This window comes from Sander lucioperca, chromosome 18 (assembly GCF_008315115.2).
Source record: "Sander lucioperca isolate FBNREF2018 chromosome 18, SLUC_FBN_1.2, whole genome shotgun sequence".
In the NCBI taxonomy this organism is placed as follows: domain Eukaryota; kingdom Metazoa; phylum Chordata; class Actinopteri; order Perciformes; family Percidae; genus Sander; species Sander lucioperca.
This window is the reverse complement of record NC_050190.1, coordinates 21,411,252-21,427,692: the sequence shown is the minus strand read 5'-3', so window position 1 is coordinate 21,427,692 and position 16,441 is coordinate 21,411,252. Positions and strand designations below refer to the sequence as shown.

Here is a 16,441-nt window from a genome sequence, read left to right as displayed (position 1 = left end):
AAAAAGGAAAAAGCATTTAAAAGAAATTGACATTAAATCTACCAGTATAGGAGTTGCAATATGGATAAAATCCTCATATGAGCTGTAATTTTGGGATGTCATTTCATGTTGCATTAACAATGTATATAGTAATATATTTTTAACAATTTATAGATACAATAACCGGACAGGTGACCCATTACCTACAAAAGGTCAAATACAACCAGAGGGGGGAAAAGAAAAAAAAGAAAAATTTTGTTTGTTTGTTTATTTGTTTGTTTGTGTATATATATATATATATATATATATATATATATATATATATATATATATATATATATATATATATATATATATATATATATATATATATATATATATATATATATATATATAAATAAATAAATAAATCAATCAATCAATCAATCTAGCCAGTGTAATCTAGCTCCCTTAAAAGCTTCTGTCTTGTTTCGGCATCCCACCCAAATATGCTCCCAAAAAAAGTTTTATTTTGTAATTTTACATCTCAAATTCTTCCTTTGTAAAGACTGAGGCAATGCCGTTTCAAGTTAGGAATGACAGAATGGTGCAGTAGTATGTGATGGCCAACCACTGCAAATATATTCTCAACCACTGTTTTGCTTTGACTAGATATTGCATTTATAGACAGACTTTTTGCCTCTGATCTGTTAAAATAAAAAATAAAAATCACAGAATATTCAATATTTCTTATTTATGTCAAGACTTATCATTTGGGCTTTTTAAGAGATTAGAAAACCATAGTAATGTAAGGATGATTGGGTAAGTACCTGCTTCTTAAGGGTCTCCAGGGCTTTGCAGTGTTCAGTATCTAAGGCCTCTTTTTGAGCAGCCAGCTCAGTCTGTAAGAACAAATTGTGGTAAAAGTTGTCAGTAGAAGTTGTCAATTGCCTGTATGTTTGCTTATTGATTGATTGATAATTTGATGTTAGCCAGAGGTCGACCACCCATCTTTAAGTCTCACCTTATGAACATGGCTGAGCTCTGCTGCCATGGCACTAAACTTCTCTATGTGCACCTGAGCCAGCTCTTTCCTCAGTTCCTCCCTGATGGACTGCTGCTCTGCGGCATGGCGCTCCATTATCTGCTTATGTTGTAACTTCTGGAGATTCAGGTTTTGAAGATACCGCTCTTCATGTTGCAGTATTTCATCACGCAGTGTCTGAGATTTTCAAAAAAAACGATGGCATTCAAAAGTACTTAGAAACTATAAACAAGGGCAGTATTGTGCTCTAAAGAAGTTCAAACATTGCTAACATAAGGTTTGACATTATATTGTTTAAGTTGTTACAAATTCGGTGTCCTTACTTGCACTTCCTTCAGGTATGTCGCCTCCAAAGTGTCCATATTACCCAGCATCCTTTTTTCCAGTTCATCCCTCTCTTCTTGGTGTTTGCGAGTCAACTCGGCTTCTAAAGCCTCCAGCTGAGCCTGATTGGTCTCCTGAAGAACAGCCTCCAGACTTTCAAGGTCTGCCTTTCGTTTGGAATCAAAGGCTGCTTCCAAGGCGACAAGCTCAGCGTTGTGTTTGGATTCGAGCTCAACGGCAGTAGCTGCAAGCTGATCTCTGTGACTGGCACTGAGTGAATCTTGTTGTGCTTTGTGTTTGGCATTGAGTGTGTCCTTCTCTTGCGAGTGTTTTTTCAGTAGTGTTGCTCTCTCATGTTCCAGCTCAGTTTGATGTTTGTTCTTTAGCTCTGCCAGAGAGATTTCAGATTTCTGGGCCAAACTCTGCTCCGACGCTGCCTTTTCCTCTTGGAACCTGAACACAGACACAAAATACCTCAAATTGTTCAAAACAAAGTATTTTCAGTGGTCCTCAAAATCAAACTGGAAGTGATTTTATTTTGATTTAAGGGAAAAAAAAAACACAGCAGTTCCCAGTGGCTTGGTGCATACCATTCAGTTTTCAGACCATAATAGCAGCACTGTAGCTGAAATGTTGTCATGTACAACAAATGTCACAACAACTTTTAAAAAGGGGACTGCCCATTTTTCTACAGTTTCTCCTTACCTACACTTTTAAAACGATTAGTCAATCAACAGAAAACTACAATAAATTTGATCAGTTAATGCTTTCTCAAACTTGAGATTAGCTGATTTTGTCTGTTATTGGAAATTGAATACCTTTGAGTTTTAGACTGCTGATCACAAATACAACCATGTTAAAGATGCCACTTTGGAAAAACATTTTTAAAATTTTCTTATTTTAAATGTTAAACGAAAAGAAAGGAAATTGATTTTTGATACATTAAAATCAATAATGCTATGTCATACATCTCCAAAAAAAAAAAAAAAAAAAAAACAAAAAAAACACACTTTAATACAGCACATATACAAACATGACTCATGTGTCTAACCACTGACAAGCCATTGACCCCCAGCTGCAATCAAGACTTAAGGATCTTTTGCCTCGACAGAGAGCTCACCTCTCTTTGGCTTGGCGTAGCCGCTCTTCACCCTGCTCCTGGAGGAGAGCAGTGAGCTCTTTCATTTCTGTTGCCATGCAGCTCTTTGCCCTTTGCAGCTCATCGTCATACTGGGCCTCCAGTCTTTGCCGCACTATTAGGACCTGTGGGCCTAAAAGACAAAACGCAACATGTATGAAGCTGATGGAAAACCCCCACTTCTGATCTGACTAGAAGCTATTATAAACTGACAGTCTACTGTGAGTATTTCAAAATGATCTTACTCTCATCGTTGTCCAGTGCAGCCTGTAGAGATTTTAACTTCTCCTTCTCCTCGTGAAGTGATTTTTCTAGGCGTGTCCTCTCCTTCTCCGTCTCTTTGTGAAGGTCTGACCTCAGGTCAGAGAGCTCGGCTTCATGCTTCTCTTGGAGCTCTTCTCTCAGCTTCTTCATCTCCTCCTGCACAGTCTCCCTCTCCTGTTTAAGTGCTTCTTCAAGATGAACAAGCTCGCCAGCAAACTCCTGTTTCATCTGAAGGAGGTGGCAGGAACATATACATAAATAACATGGTTAGAATTTCCCATATTGTATTAATAAATCTGTATAACGATCATTATATTTGTAAACCTTTCTAGTATGCAGGCTTTTATACTAGTGTGTACCTTTTGTGTGTTCCTTTGCAGTTCTGCATCATGTTGTTTACTCAAGGCAGCCAGTCTGTTCTCCAGAGTGTGAATGATGCTCATCCTTGTCTGCAGCTCCTCAGTGTGACACCACATCCTCTGTTCAACCTCCACCTAATTAATATCACCACAACATTTTATTATATGGCCAATAAAGTCAGTGTTATTTTTTATTTTTTTTTGGGGATAGATTATCCGATTATCTCTTCTCACCTCAACCTGCCTTGCTGCCTCCAAACGAACTCTGGTAAGCTCTGCAACAAAGATATTTGAGGAGTCGTTATTTAACTTTAGCAACTTCTCAACGCCATATTTGTATTTTATAATATGTGTGTGTGTGTGAAGTGAAGTACCATGTAAGTGACGGTCAGAAAGTTTGGCTCTGAGTTGCTCCAGCTCCAGGGCATGACGGGTCTTCTTATCCTCCAGCTCTTCATAGTACTGGTCAGTGAGGTCTGAGCGCACCTAATGCACAAGTTATGATATAAAAAAAAAAAAAAGTAAAAGGGCCAGTATACTCCAAAAGAACTGCTTGTCGGACATTCAAATAGATTCCCCCTCTGCCCACATCATCCCAACATTGGATTGGAGGCGCTGTGTCCAACCATTTCCAGAACAATCCAACATTCTCGCCCACTTCACGCCCTAATTAGTCAGCTGTGCTGAGGTGAGAAAGGAGCCAGGGTTCGATTATCTCTCTCTCTAGCTCTTTTTTTTTTTTCCTTTTTCTCCCCATTCTTGACAAGCAATTCTGTCACTTTTTATCTGAACAACCAAGTGCAACACTATAAATGGCTTCCAGGAGTGACTGTCTGAATATGAGCACCATTATCCCATATTTAACAATATCACATCTCCCCCCTCTCTATGATGGCTGGCTTTTCACCCCGCCTTCAAGCATTGTCATTCGGCACAACCACGAACACTTCTGATTTCTGACGTGGTTGGACAACACATCTTACGAACTAGTTCTGAATGAGCAAGAATGATTCTAAAAAAGCATAACCCAACCTTAAGGGTACTGTGTGCCAAAAACCTCTCTCATATTAGCTTCTTATTCTGTTGTGTAAATGGAGGCATTCAAGATTGAAGGACTGAGTTGGTTTCTGACCTGTCGCAGCTCTTCCTCAAAGGAAAGATCCATAGAAGATTGTAGAGTGGCAAGCTTCATTGTGTGTTTCTCCTCCAGTTGAAGGCGCAAACTGTCAAGCGCTTCCTGGTTGAGAAATAACATGACGCTTAAGATACCTTGTGATCAAGATCCCAAAACAAATGCAGTTCGAAATGTGCAGAAAATCTGGTGAACCCTGCCTGAAATTCTATTAAGACATTTGAAAGTGCTCAATTGCACACATTTATCTAGCAACAGAAGGTGTTCAAAATGTCTTATACAATTCATTTTCTCATATAGTATGTACGCACTTTGTGTTTCTCCAGTTTGAGGCCAGTATCAGAAAGCACATGATCTTTCTCCTCTTCAGTTTCGCCTTGAGATATGGAACTGGAAGAGAGACCAAAGACACTGATATGAAAAGAATGAAATCCAAGTTTGTAGTACATTTATCTGGTCTTCCATACTAATCTACTGGCATACCTGTTATCTGCAGTCTTAAGCACCGATTCCTCCAAGGCATTTTCCACCAGCCTTAGCTGGAGTAGAGCAATTTCCTCTCGGTAGCTCTCCTCTGTTGCCCGCAATCGCTGCTCAAAGTACCTAAAGGAGGATAAAGGTAAAGCATGTATACATTTGCATGGGGTTAGTGAAAGGGTAGAGGACAATAGACAGATATGAGTGACAATCTTGTAGACTGTGACCAACACAAGATATGCTGTGCAAACCGCATCATCAATACAACAATTTTTAACTCAAACCTGGACATACAACAGAGAGAAAAATACTTTTGTGAGAATAAATGCATCAACCTACGGTCCAGTTTTGTGCCCTCATACCTCCTCAGGCTTTCCAGCTCAGCCTCATTCTGCTCTTTGATTTCCCGTTTTTGTTCATTAAACACCGTCTTCAGGCGCTCGATATCATCAACACGAGTTGAGCGAGCGAGCAGCTGCTCCTTCAGCTCTGTGAGAAATTAAGGTAGACAACAAATACAGAAAAAAGGTAAGAGCACAGTAAATGGAATTAAGTCAAGTTCTATTTTTCTGTCTCTTTGTGCCATATCACATCACAGACAGCAGCCATTGTTGATAAAGCAACATGTTTTCTATACCTTGTACTTGAGGCTGTGAGTATTTACATAATGCAATAGATGAAAGTACAGCATTGACAAGCAGATGTCAGGCTGGTTTATCAATCTCACCTCCCAACTCTTGGCGACTGGTCCTCATGCTCTCCAGCTGGGTCCACAGCTGACCTACTTCTTGCTCTGAGCTCTGTTTTAGCAAGGTCTTTTCCTCTTGAAGGCGCAAAACCTGGCTCACAGAGAGAAAACATCAATCAATATCTTTTTTCTCTCTTTTTTTTTTTTTTTTTTTTTTTATATAAACAAAAACTTACTTTTATTTATTGTGGATTTAGATTTTTATAAATGTCCTATTGTTTTAGTGACTGGTGCTACCCAATACGTGAAATGTCTTTAAAATGAAAATTCAAAAAAAATATGAAGCTTTATTGTTATTAAATGATATAGCCTATGGACTGAAATGAGAAATAAATGGCAATTAAACTATGTGTCCATGTGTTTGAGTGAACTCACCTCTTGCTGCAGTTGTTGCTCCTTCTCCTGTAGGTGGAGTGTTTGCTGCTCTTTCTCCTGCAGCACTGCCTTTTGACTAGAAACCAACTCCTCCAGAGCACCTAAGCAGCATTCACAACAGAGTGAGAAAAGCAATAACAATTTAAATGAACAAGAACGCAAAATACATGGAATAACGTGCATAGTGTAAACTCAGTAGAAGGATCCAACTCACGGGCAGCAGCATCTCTGTCAGCCAAGGCTTCTTTCAGCTCCTCCTCCCGTTTCTGGTTCTGCTCCTTACTGGAGGTCTGGAGTTCCCGGAGCTGGGCCGATGACTCCTGCAGCTCTGACTGGGTCTGTGACAGAGCAGCCTGGGCTTCAGTTAGAGCTTCGTTGGTCTGGGTGAGGGAGGCCTGGGTGCTGGCGAGTTCTGTCTGGGTCTCTGAGAGAGATGTCTGGAGGTTCCAATGGGTGCTCTCAGCGTCCTTATCCCACTGTGATCTAAGAGCCTGAGAAAAAGAGAAGACCAAGATGAATTGAAATATATAATCTAAATAAATTAAATGTAACAATAAAATGACAGAATCAAATGAATGACTGAATTCAATTCACAGAATTGCAGTAATCAAACGCAACACAATTTGTATGAAGCTTGACCTGTATCTCTTTGGACTGCTCTTCCTCCATGGCAGCTCTCTCCTGAGCAACACGAGTCTCCCACTGCTGCTTCAACTCATCTAAACATAAATACACAAAACAAATGAAAAGATTCACCCACATCCAAGTCCAATGTGAAGGTTACATCAGTCATTGTGCTCTATTTTGTCCTGAACATGCTTTTAAAGAATGAGGGTGACTCATTTGCATCCATAATGGCACATATTTTGAGTGCACCTACGGGCAAACATGAACAAGGACTGAAAAAGCACTCTTAGTTTGCTCACTCATGTTTTGTTGGTGCAGCTCATGCAGTCTCTCCTGCTGCTCCTGGTTCTGCCGTCTGATCTGGTCCAGTTCTAACTGATGCTGGGCCTGCAAGAGTGCACTTTCCTGGGCAAATGTCTCCCTCGAGGACACCTGGACCTTGGTGAGAGCAGACTCCTGGGACACGTGGACGTTGGTCAGGCTCAGACGCAAGGCTTCAAGCTCGCTGGTCTTTTCAACCTAGCGATAATAAAAGCGTAAGGTACGGTTTTGTGGGAGAGCTTTTTCTGGTCTAGTAGTGATTGCATGTTGGGACAGTAATGTGTTACAGTCACATTTAGCTGACACGGTTATCCTACATACCAATTTATAAAAACTGGTATGTAGGAGGCACTATACCTGAGCCTGCTGCAGTTCAGCCTGGTGAGCAGCCTCCATGCTTTCCCTCAGCTCAGAGGACAGCTCTGTTCTCAGTTGACTAAGCTCCTCGTTGTGTTTGGCGGTCAGCTCTGAAACCATCCTCTCGTGCTCACGTTCAGTCACCTGGGGAGGACAAAGAATGGGAGACATCAGAAGCTGAAAAATAATACACAAAATTGCAATAGAAAAGGTGTGATAACTAAGAGGCAGGAGATTCCACTCTAGTGAGTCTTGCTGAAAGTGCAGTGTTCACTTGGAGTATTCAGACTTATTTATTCTGATACCTGTTTGATTAGGCTGATCTGCCTTTTCTGTTCTTCCTCCATAATGGCCTGCCGCTTCAGCAGTTCCGACTCCAGGTGAGAGTTCGACTCAGAAATCTAAGAATTTATGGAGATAAACATATCAAGGAAATTACAGGACTACAGGGTACTTACACAAAGTTTAGCGCCACTAATGCAGCACAATCCACTTTTCATTATTTTAATGATGGGGAACATTGACAAATATTTAATGTGAATCTGTATCAAATACACCCAGTGAGAGACAACATTCAATACAGTGGAAAAAAAATGTCCTCTAGGTTCATATGCTAGCTTATGAAAAAATAGTTATGGTAATGGTAAAAAAAAAAAAAAGAAGTCCTTTCTTCATTAATCTATAAAATGAATGGCCTCTGAAGTTTGTGCAGTCTGTAAATCCCACCTCTTGTTGATGTTTCTCCATCAGGTCTTCCATCTCTTGTTGGTGAGAAGTCTTGAGCCTTTCTGTAGCCTCCTCAACAGCCACAAGTTGCTTCTCCAGAAGAGCCTTCACCTCCTCCTCTCTCTCCCTCCTCTGCTCCTCCAGGTGTTGCCTCACATCAATAAGCTCTTTATCCTTCTCCTGTCTCTCTTCCTCCCATTTCTCCTTCTCTTCAGCCAACTGTAAAAAAAAATAAAATTATTTTGTACATCATGTTTAATCTCTTGACAGTAGACATTCCAACAAGCAAAATAAATGACATATATCTCACCTCACAATCCTTGGCTTTCAGCAGGTTCTCAAACTGTTCCAGTTCCTCCTCTAAGACTTGTTCCATTTTCTTAATCCGGTCTTCCATCTCCTCTTCTTTTCTCCTGTGCTCCTCTCTCTCCTGCGCTGCCTGGACCTGGGCCTCCTCCAGATTGCTAAGGTTTTGGCTCAAACAGAAGATCTGAGACTCCAGTTCATTCTTCTCTTTTCCAGCACTGTCCAGACTGCCCTGGCTCTTCTCCAGCTCTTCTCGCAACCTTTCCACTTCTGTTCGAACATTTACAACCTGTGCACGAGTAGTTTCAAGCTCCTTTAATGTTTCGTCCAGCTCCATAGTCCTTTGACCTAGTAGGGCTCCTGTGGTTTTGTGCGCTGTTTTGGCCTCTTCTAGCTCTGACATGAGAAGTTTACATTGAGCCTTGAGAAAAGGAAGAAATGCAAATTAGCTTTCTGTACATTATATTTATTTTTTTATCAATTCATTGCCTCCTACTTTTGCTTACTTACTGCTGCATTATTTCTATCCATCTAAATTTAGTTGGGCAAAAAAACTGCATGCAGACACTAGCATGTTTACATTCTTACTAAGCAGTTAAGACAAACCCACTTATCATACCCACATACCTGTAGTGTTTGCAGCTGGTTGTCATCAATGAGATGGTTGTCTTTTTCCCTTTCTTCCATTAAGGCACTTAGTTTGTTCTTCAGGTTGTCTTGTTCATGGGCTCTCAAGTTCATCTCCTCCTCAACATGTCTCCTCTTCTCCTTCTCCTCTTCAAGCTCCCAGAGAGCCTGCTGGAGCTCTTCTGTTACTTGGGCCCACCTGAACATACAAAGACAGTTTCAAAAAGTTAGAGTTGATTAAAATGGTAAAATAGCTTTGGGCAACCAATAAAAACATAATCACTTTGCATGAGATAATAATAGGGCCAAGAAACTTATGAGCACATCTCTGGTAAACACAAGATTTAAAGAGGGGCTTTTGCATAATTCTTTGTGGGTAAACTCAGGGAGTTTCAGTAAATTCACTTATATCCAAAAGCTTTAACATAGACTTTAAAAGGAACCAACAATGATTTTTACTAAAGAAAAATATTAGGATGAAACATTTAACCCCAAAATTATAATTGGTACACGCATATAGTAAGCAAGTGAGCACCAAGAAATAATACATGTATAGTATAACAAAAAACATAAGCTGAAATAATACAAAGACAGTTATCTGGGGGAAAAAATGAATTAACTACATGCCCTAATTAACTTAATTACCTGCTCCTGGCCTCCTCCAGCTCTTTAGCACTGTTGATGACTTCCTCCCTTAACACATTCAAGTCTCTGTCCTTGAGAACCAGCTCCTCACGGAGCTCCCCACACTGCTGATTCAGCAGCTCTTTTTCCAGGTCAGTTTCCTCAAACTGCTGCTCGGACAGTTTACTCAGCTCCAGCTCGCCGGAGGTGGAGTTGTGAAGCCACTGGGATGGAGACTGAGGGTGGGAATGATCAGCCACGGAGGTGCCAGGGGAGCCCTGAGGAGTAGAGGTGTTGTGTAGGTTGTCGTGGTCTTCGGCGAAACGGTTTGAAATTGACAACAGAGGCTCATCTCCCAATACTTCACTGTTCAGCTCAAAACTGCGAAGAGGCACAGAAACAAATTAGGGGATTAAACCAGGCTATGCCTCAGAAACACACACATAACAATTATTATTTCTCTAACCTGTAGTCTGCAGAGATGTCCAGCTGACTGCAGTGTTCTAAGCTTTCATTGACCACTGAAGATTGGGAGTGTGCATGAGGAACTGAAGACAGGTAGCGCTCCATTAGAATATCCCCAGGAATTGATACATTCATGCTGTACTCATCAGGTCCGCTTTCCAGATCGGCCTCACCTATACTAATCTTTTCATCACAACTAAAACCAGCTTTTGCTTGGTTCTGCCGATTCTTAGAAGCTTTGAGTCCTATGACCTCTTCCTCTCTAAACTTCAGTTCTCTCTCCCTCTCCTCCAACAGCTGCCCGACTCTCTCTACCTCCTCTCTGTGCTCCTCTCTGAGCCTCTGCATCTCCTCCTCCCGTCTCTGGAGACGAAGAGCAGAGCTGGCCACCTCCTCACTAAATCTCCTCTTTACGTCGTCTTCCTCCTGAAGCCTTTTCCTCAGCTCCAGCACTTCTCCGTTCAGTGTCTCCTTCTCCTCTTTGTACTGCTGCATCTCAAGGCACTGAGTTTGGACTAAGCTAAACTGGGTCTGGAGGTCTTGCAGCTGTGCCTCCCTTTCTTTTTGCTCCTCTTCCCTGCCTTTCTTCTCCTCCTCCAGTAAAGAAAGCACATGTTGGTGTTTCTCCATCTCCTTCACTAGTTCAGCACATATGCGTTGGCTGTTCTCCCTTTCTTCTTCCAGCTCAGCCCTCAGTTTGCGAAGAACAGTGTCTGTATCACTGTCGGTGCCAATGCTGAAGCGTTCAACATATGACTGGGAGTCAGGACCTGCACTCCCCGATTCCCCTGAAGGAGCCTCCTTATGACCGAGGTCTGCATCTTGGGAGCAATGGCCGTGCTGATGCTGTTGTCGAGTGTTGAGGACTTCAGCGCCTGACTGACTTTTGATGCGCAGAAACTCTACACTGGTCTGTGTGAAAGACAATTCATGCAAGTTCAGTTGCTGTGCACATGAATAATGAAATGCTTATATTTAGGGAACAATAATCCTGAAGTGCTGTGCCAGATTTAGCTTTGAGTGGCACTTACCTGCTGGAGCTGTCTCTGTAGCGCCTGAATCTGTCCAGCAAGTGACTGTGCCTCCAGTTGCACCTGGTCTCTGCTGGCCAGGGCCTCCTGCAGGTTGGAGCTGAGCCTAGCAATTATCTCATTACGCTTCTCCACAGCCTGCTGTAGCTGCTGCAAGTGTAATAAATGTATGGGTTGATTTTTTTTTTTTTTAATAAGCACAGACATACACACAATCATACATATTTAGAATAGAAAATTAGACTAATTTCCATGTTAAAAAAAAAGACGAAATACCCATTTACATAAAACGCTATGTGACACTATAGTCAAGATGACTTGAGGCCTTGAAATCACGTAAAATAACCAAGACATTTGACAGCATTTGCACAACTCGAAACAAATAAATAAACTATGATGTATTTTCTGATCAGTGCAGTCAAGCAGACAATGCAGAAGAGCAGACAGTTACGTTCCCCATGGGTTGCTGATGACACATGAACACAAATACACACACCCTCTCAATCATACACACAGCACTATCACAACAAGGCTCCAGTTGTCTTATGGCTAAATAGAGCATAAAGAGAAATGACTCCATATGACCAAATAAATCTAAATACACTGCAGCAGGAACACTGCTTTATAGCAGAGCCCAGTTCCCATGTGTGAATCCAAAGCCTAAGATTAAAATAATAAGTATGCATTCATGACATTAAACCTATCTTCTCTGGTGCTACTCATACTGAGTCACATAGCTAGGCCCAGTTGAGTCTTTAACAGCAACAAGCAGATAAAGCCCGACTGTGTATACCTTGAGCTGTTCTTTGCCAGTGAGTGCCACTAGCTCCTCTTCTCTAAAATCTTCCACAGGGGACGGGCTTTGCTCCAGGGTGGGGGGCTGATCCTTCTTCCGTTGGTTCTGCTCAGCCTCTGATTTCTCTGGCTTCTGGGGTTCCTAAAAGATTAAAGAGTTTTAGAATTGATTGAGTCCATCTTTCGTCTTTGCAATCCATGTGTGATCTAATGTTGTGAACTTTTCCTTTAAAAAGGCAGTAAATAGTTAATCCTGACCAGGTTGCTATGACAACATGCCCTACAGGCAACGTAATGGTTAGTGACCCATTTCTCGAATGTATGTTTACTGAGCAGGGGGCATGGACTACTTGTTAAAGCATACAGTGAGCAAACAACATTAGACAAATACAGTAGGTCAGGTAGTGTGACCCGGGAACAGTCCTGACTGATGGCATGCAATAAAGCAGTGAAAATGAGCAGCTGTTCTAATTAAACCAATACTTATATGGTCCACACAAATCAGATTTCGCCGGTCTCCTCTGTAACTGTATTAATGATGCATGACTAATAATCTCCATGCGTTCGGTGGTGTACCTCATGGTTGGTCTTCTTGTCCAGCTCTGTGTCGTTGGCTGAAGAAAGTGCTGGTTCTACGGGGCGGCTTTGCGACGCTCCGTCATTCTGCGTGACAGTCTTGCCCTTCCTCTTCTGCGTCTTTTTCGGCGCCCCCGCACCGTCGCCTTTCGCCCGCTTCTGTCGGAAGCTAGCAAGCTGCGCAGGAAGGACAGCGAGAGGTAGATGGACACGTAGGTCAGGACCACTGAGCACCACCACACTATCAGCATAGTGAGGCTCAGGGGTCAAGGGTGATAGAGAACTGGAGTACAGATTTATCTTCTCGACTAAAAAAGGAAGAAGTTATCGCAGCATCATTCTGAAATCATTACAAGTACCAGTTGTTGATAGTCCCCACTGTAGAAAAGAAAATTGATTGGCAGCACCTAATGAAGCAAGAAGAAATCCCAAACTCACACCCAAAATAGTCTACACCCGATAGCCTGACAAAGTATCCAAGTTTAAAATGAGGTGACGATGCTAAATATTGTCAAATCTCCAGAGAGCTATATCTAACCCAAGAGAAGTGCAGATTTTTGTGACACACATTGGACAACCTCTCAGCAGTTCAGAAACAGTCCAAGGTTAAAAGATTATTATTTTTTTTTTTTAAGTACACATCCATCTCAGTCTTTGCATTTTGGCAAGTGGCAAAATCAAATTCAGAGACTGGAAAACTGGTTGACAGGAGCTTTGTGAAGCATCACAACATCCTCTGAAAATCACGAGAGAAAAAAAAAAGAAAAGAATTTGAACCCAAGAAGTTCATTCACAGTGAAAAACACCAGCCCCAGTCAGAATGTTAGTAGCTTGAATTCCAGAGGGACTGATTTGGTACAAATCCACCTCAGGCAGTTTCTCTTTGCAACACAGTTCTCTCTCTCTCTCTCTCTCTCTCTCTCTCTCTCTCTCTGTCTCTCTCTCTCTCCTCTCTCTCTCTCTCTCTCTCTCTCTCTCTCTCTCTCTCTCTCTCTCTCTCTCTCTCTCTCTCTCTCTCTCTTCTCTCTCTCTCTCTCTCTATCTCTCTCTCTCTCTCTCTCTCTCTCTCTCTCTCCCTCTCTCTCTCTCTCTCTCTCTCTCTCTCTCTCTCTCTCTCTCTCTCTCTCTCTCTCTCTCTCTCTCTCTCTCTCTCTCTCTCTATCTCTCTCTCTCTCTCTCTCTCTCTCTCTCTCTCTCTCTCTCTCTCTCTCTCTCTCTCTCTCTCTCTCTCTCTCTCTCTCTCTCTCTCTCTCAGCTGGTCTCTCTTCTTTAAGCAGCTTAAATCAGATTACAGCAGTCCACATTGTGACAGAGACCCTCACGAATCCCTCCATCAATAACTGACAGTCAAGCATCAACTTCCTTTTTTGACCTATCAATTCTTCCTCATCAGGGCAATTGCTCTACTGTCCAGATGTAGATCTTGCGGTCTTCATCCTAAAACTCCCTGCCACAGCCAACGTACAGTGCAGAGGGATCCACAACTCTGGATAGGGGATGGCATGTGCCTAGGCTAAGGAGAGAGGGTGGAGACTGGGAGATGCATTCACATGGAGAGGAGGAGACAGAGCTCTGTGTGTGGCGAGCAGCATCAGAGTGTGCATGCTCAATTCAATATGAGATTGCACAGCACCGGGAGAGCTACTTGTTGCTTTGTGTGATGAGTCACATGAATGTGCATGACAACATTGTGTGTGTGCTTGTGCACCAATGCTAATTCTGATGACATCTTTCATGCCCGTTTATAAAATCACATTGTAGATTTGCTTTGTACTCCAGTTTAGCGCCATGCAATGCATCCACCACCATACCATCTCCCTTTTTTGACTCCTAAAACCAAAAGCTTTGCTTAAAACAATCATTCCTTAACGCCACCACCACACTTAAATCTCTTCCTACGTCACATTGTTCATCTGCTTTCATACTCTTTATCACTTAAAACCCCACCCTCAATGTCCTTTCAACACCCTGTTCACCGCCTCCGCCTGCCACAACACACATCACATCTCAGCTAGACATATTAGCCAGATGAGCATTGTTTAGCCCAAGGCCGCTTATGCACTACTGAGAGTCTGACTAACCAGCTGGATGGAGCTTATTGTAGCCACATCGTTGTTATGTTACTGGACGGCTGAATGCTGCTGTTGTGTTCTCTACAATGTTAACACCAAGACACCTCACAGGATGTTTTCTGTATGTTTGGCTTGTCCGTGTGCAATTTGTACACATACGTCCCATGCTTTTAGTGTGGCAAATAAATCAGAGATTTTTGATGCGCCAAATCAAATCAATTTTGATGTGCCAGTAAAGGCAACTGACAGCACTGCATTACCATAGCAACACCATTCAAGTGAGATGCAAGTGCAACAAGTTAAACCTTGCCAAATCTCATGGGCCACTGCACCACCTAATGGTTGTATGACTACATTAGACACTGACATTACTAATGCAAAACAATTTTCCTTTCTGGGTTACAGTCTTGATAATCTGTTTTGCGTGTCATTCTTTTAAGAGCAGTGCACAAATCTCCAAAGCTGACAGCAATCGTATCATGGTGCAGAAAAGCAGAAGATAGCCCTGATTGCCCCGCCAAGAGAAACAAAACAAAAAGCCAGAAGACCGAAATCACTAAGAAATAACGTCCACAATCCCCTACAAAGTAAAATGTCTGTACCAGTCACCAGTTGCTATAGCGTACTTACCGACTGGCTTCGGGGCATGTTGGAGGATTTCTGTCATAAGGAATGTCAGTGGTTCAGTTTAGTTATTTGCATCATTTATTAATGTACCACCGGTATCATTTCAATGAGTTCCAACATGAGCTGGAAGTGACTACAACATCTAAGAAATGCAATTCAATGAGCTATTCTTAACAGGTGACCTAATTTAAAATCTAGTTTTTAGACCAGTGATTCTCAAAGTGGGGTTTGTGGCACTTTGCTTGGGGGTTCATGAAAAGTTTTCATTTAAATTATCTTGATGTGTTAAATGTGTATTTATTTATTTATTTTTTTTTTTACAAAAGGCTTCATAGTTCAACAAATAACATATTGAAACTCTTTTAGACAACGTAGCCTCGTTGTCAATATTGGGTTGGCCATTCTTGATTATTGGCCCATTACTAATAGGGCCTCCCATTGAAGAAAAAACAGCTGCTTGCTTTTTCTATCTTGGAAACACCACAGTAGCAAATTTTCACAGACTTGTGAAAAAATGCTTGTACGTGTCACTAAGATACATCTGTTTAGAGCTGTGAGAAGCTAGTAAGAACATAATAACAATGACCAAGATCTAAAAACTAACATTGGGATTATGAATAAGTAATTTTATTGTTTTCAAGGCTGAATAATGGCTGGTGACATAATCCCTTTATTACACTTATAGATCGGGACTGTAAAATGTTTATTGGGTTGCAAAACGCACACAAAGCAACACTAAGCAATAACTTAATGGAAGTTAATTTAACCACGTACCAAAACTTTAAATAAAATCAAAACAAACATCTTTAAATAAGTAAGACACTTCACATTTAAGAAACAAATTGTCCTCGTCTTTGTAAATAGGTGCATCTTTCTCTATCTACTGGACTCCAATAACTGATGTGATTCAAATAAATAGCCGATTACCATAACGTTACTCCATAAATGTTATTGTATGCAACCTCAGCTAACGTTAATGATCAACCCGCTGCATAAGCGCGGCAAAAGAGTAAAGTTACGAGAAATTGTAATTTAACGGGCAAATGGAATCTAAGCAACGACAAACAAAACGTGCAATAATGTTGAAGGGGTGTAGGTAGCAGTAGACAAACGCAAAGCTAATGACAAAAGAGTTGGCTAGCTAGCTAACTGCTAGCATTCAGTATTAACGTGCGTTAAATGTTAGCAACAAACCTTAGCTCTTCCAGCTTCTAGTTTCCTCTGCCGTTCATCGTCATCCATCTCTTGGGTTGAATCAAACCATTAAAAGTTTAGGACACACGCCCTTATTCAACTTGAAAGCAAAACAGACCTTCACTTCTAGCACAAGTTAGCTAAAATAAAATCTTTGAGCTTTCTTTGAGACACAACTGTCAACAGATAATATTCAATATGGCCGCCAAGTCATTTCAACTCCGCCCTTATCGAGTTTCCCTGAATGAACGGACCAATCAAATCATAACGTTC

The 16,441-nt window shown here is 41.5% G+C and overlaps 1 protein-coding gene across 6 annotated transcripts in view; it reads right to left on the bottom strand.

Moving 5' to 3' along the window:
- The window catches only part of pcnt (pericentrin), a 38,051-nt gene extending 21,680 nt beyond the window's left edge, over positions 1-16,371 (bottom strand). For 4 of the 6 annotated variants that reach the window (XM_035994911.1, XM_031309755.2, XM_031309752.2 and 1 more), the window contains exons 1-29: positions 16,169-16,371; positions 14,978-15,007; positions 12,276-12,452; positions 11,698-11,841; positions 10,905-11,054; positions 9,875-10,785; positions 9,430-9,789; positions 8,785-8,983; positions 8,162-8,578; positions 7,852-8,070; positions 7,431-7,526; positions 7,126-7,269; positions 6,747-6,966; positions 6,460-6,539; positions 6,035-6,311; positions 5,821-5,921; positions 5,425-5,536; positions 5,060-5,186; positions 4,704-4,823; positions 4,532-4,610; positions 4,221-4,325; positions 3,463-3,574; positions 3,323-3,363; positions 3,089-3,223; positions 2,711-2,957; positions 2,448-2,598; positions 1,327-1,780; positions 983-1,180; positions 789-860 (exon numbers count right to left, since the gene is read on the bottom strand). In XM_035994911.1, coding sequence (XP_035850804.1) covers positions 789-860; positions 983-1,180; positions 1,327-1,780; positions 2,448-2,598; positions 2,711-2,957; positions 3,089-3,223; positions 3,323-3,363; positions 3,463-3,574; positions 4,221-4,325; positions 4,532-4,610; positions 4,704-4,823; positions 5,060-5,186; positions 5,425-5,536; positions 5,821-5,921; positions 6,035-6,311; positions 6,460-6,539; positions 6,747-6,966; positions 7,126-7,269; positions 7,431-7,526; positions 7,852-8,070; positions 8,162-8,578; positions 8,785-8,983; positions 9,430-9,789; positions 9,875-10,785; positions 10,905-11,054; positions 11,698-11,841; positions 12,276-12,452; positions 14,978-15,007; positions 16,169-16,216 — 5,526 coding nt within the window. In that variant the 5' untranslated portion in view covers positions 16,217-16,371. The remainder of the gene's footprint in view (positions 1-788; positions 861-982; positions 1,181-1,326; positions 1,781-2,447; positions 2,599-2,710; positions 2,958-3,088; positions 3,224-3,322; positions 3,364-3,462; positions 3,575-4,220; positions 4,326-4,531; positions 4,611-4,703; positions 4,824-5,059; positions 5,187-5,424; positions 5,537-5,820; positions 5,922-6,034; positions 6,312-6,459; positions 6,540-6,746; positions 6,967-7,125; positions 7,270-7,430; positions 7,527-7,851; positions 8,071-8,161; positions 8,579-8,784; positions 8,984-9,429; positions 9,790-9,874; positions 10,786-10,904; positions 11,055-11,697; positions 11,842-12,275; positions 12,453-14,977; positions 15,008-16,168) is intronic. The other 2 variants (XM_031309754.2, XM_031309756.2) reach the window with 1 other exon arrangement.
- Between the last annotated feature and the right edge of the window lie 70 nt (positions 16,372-16,441).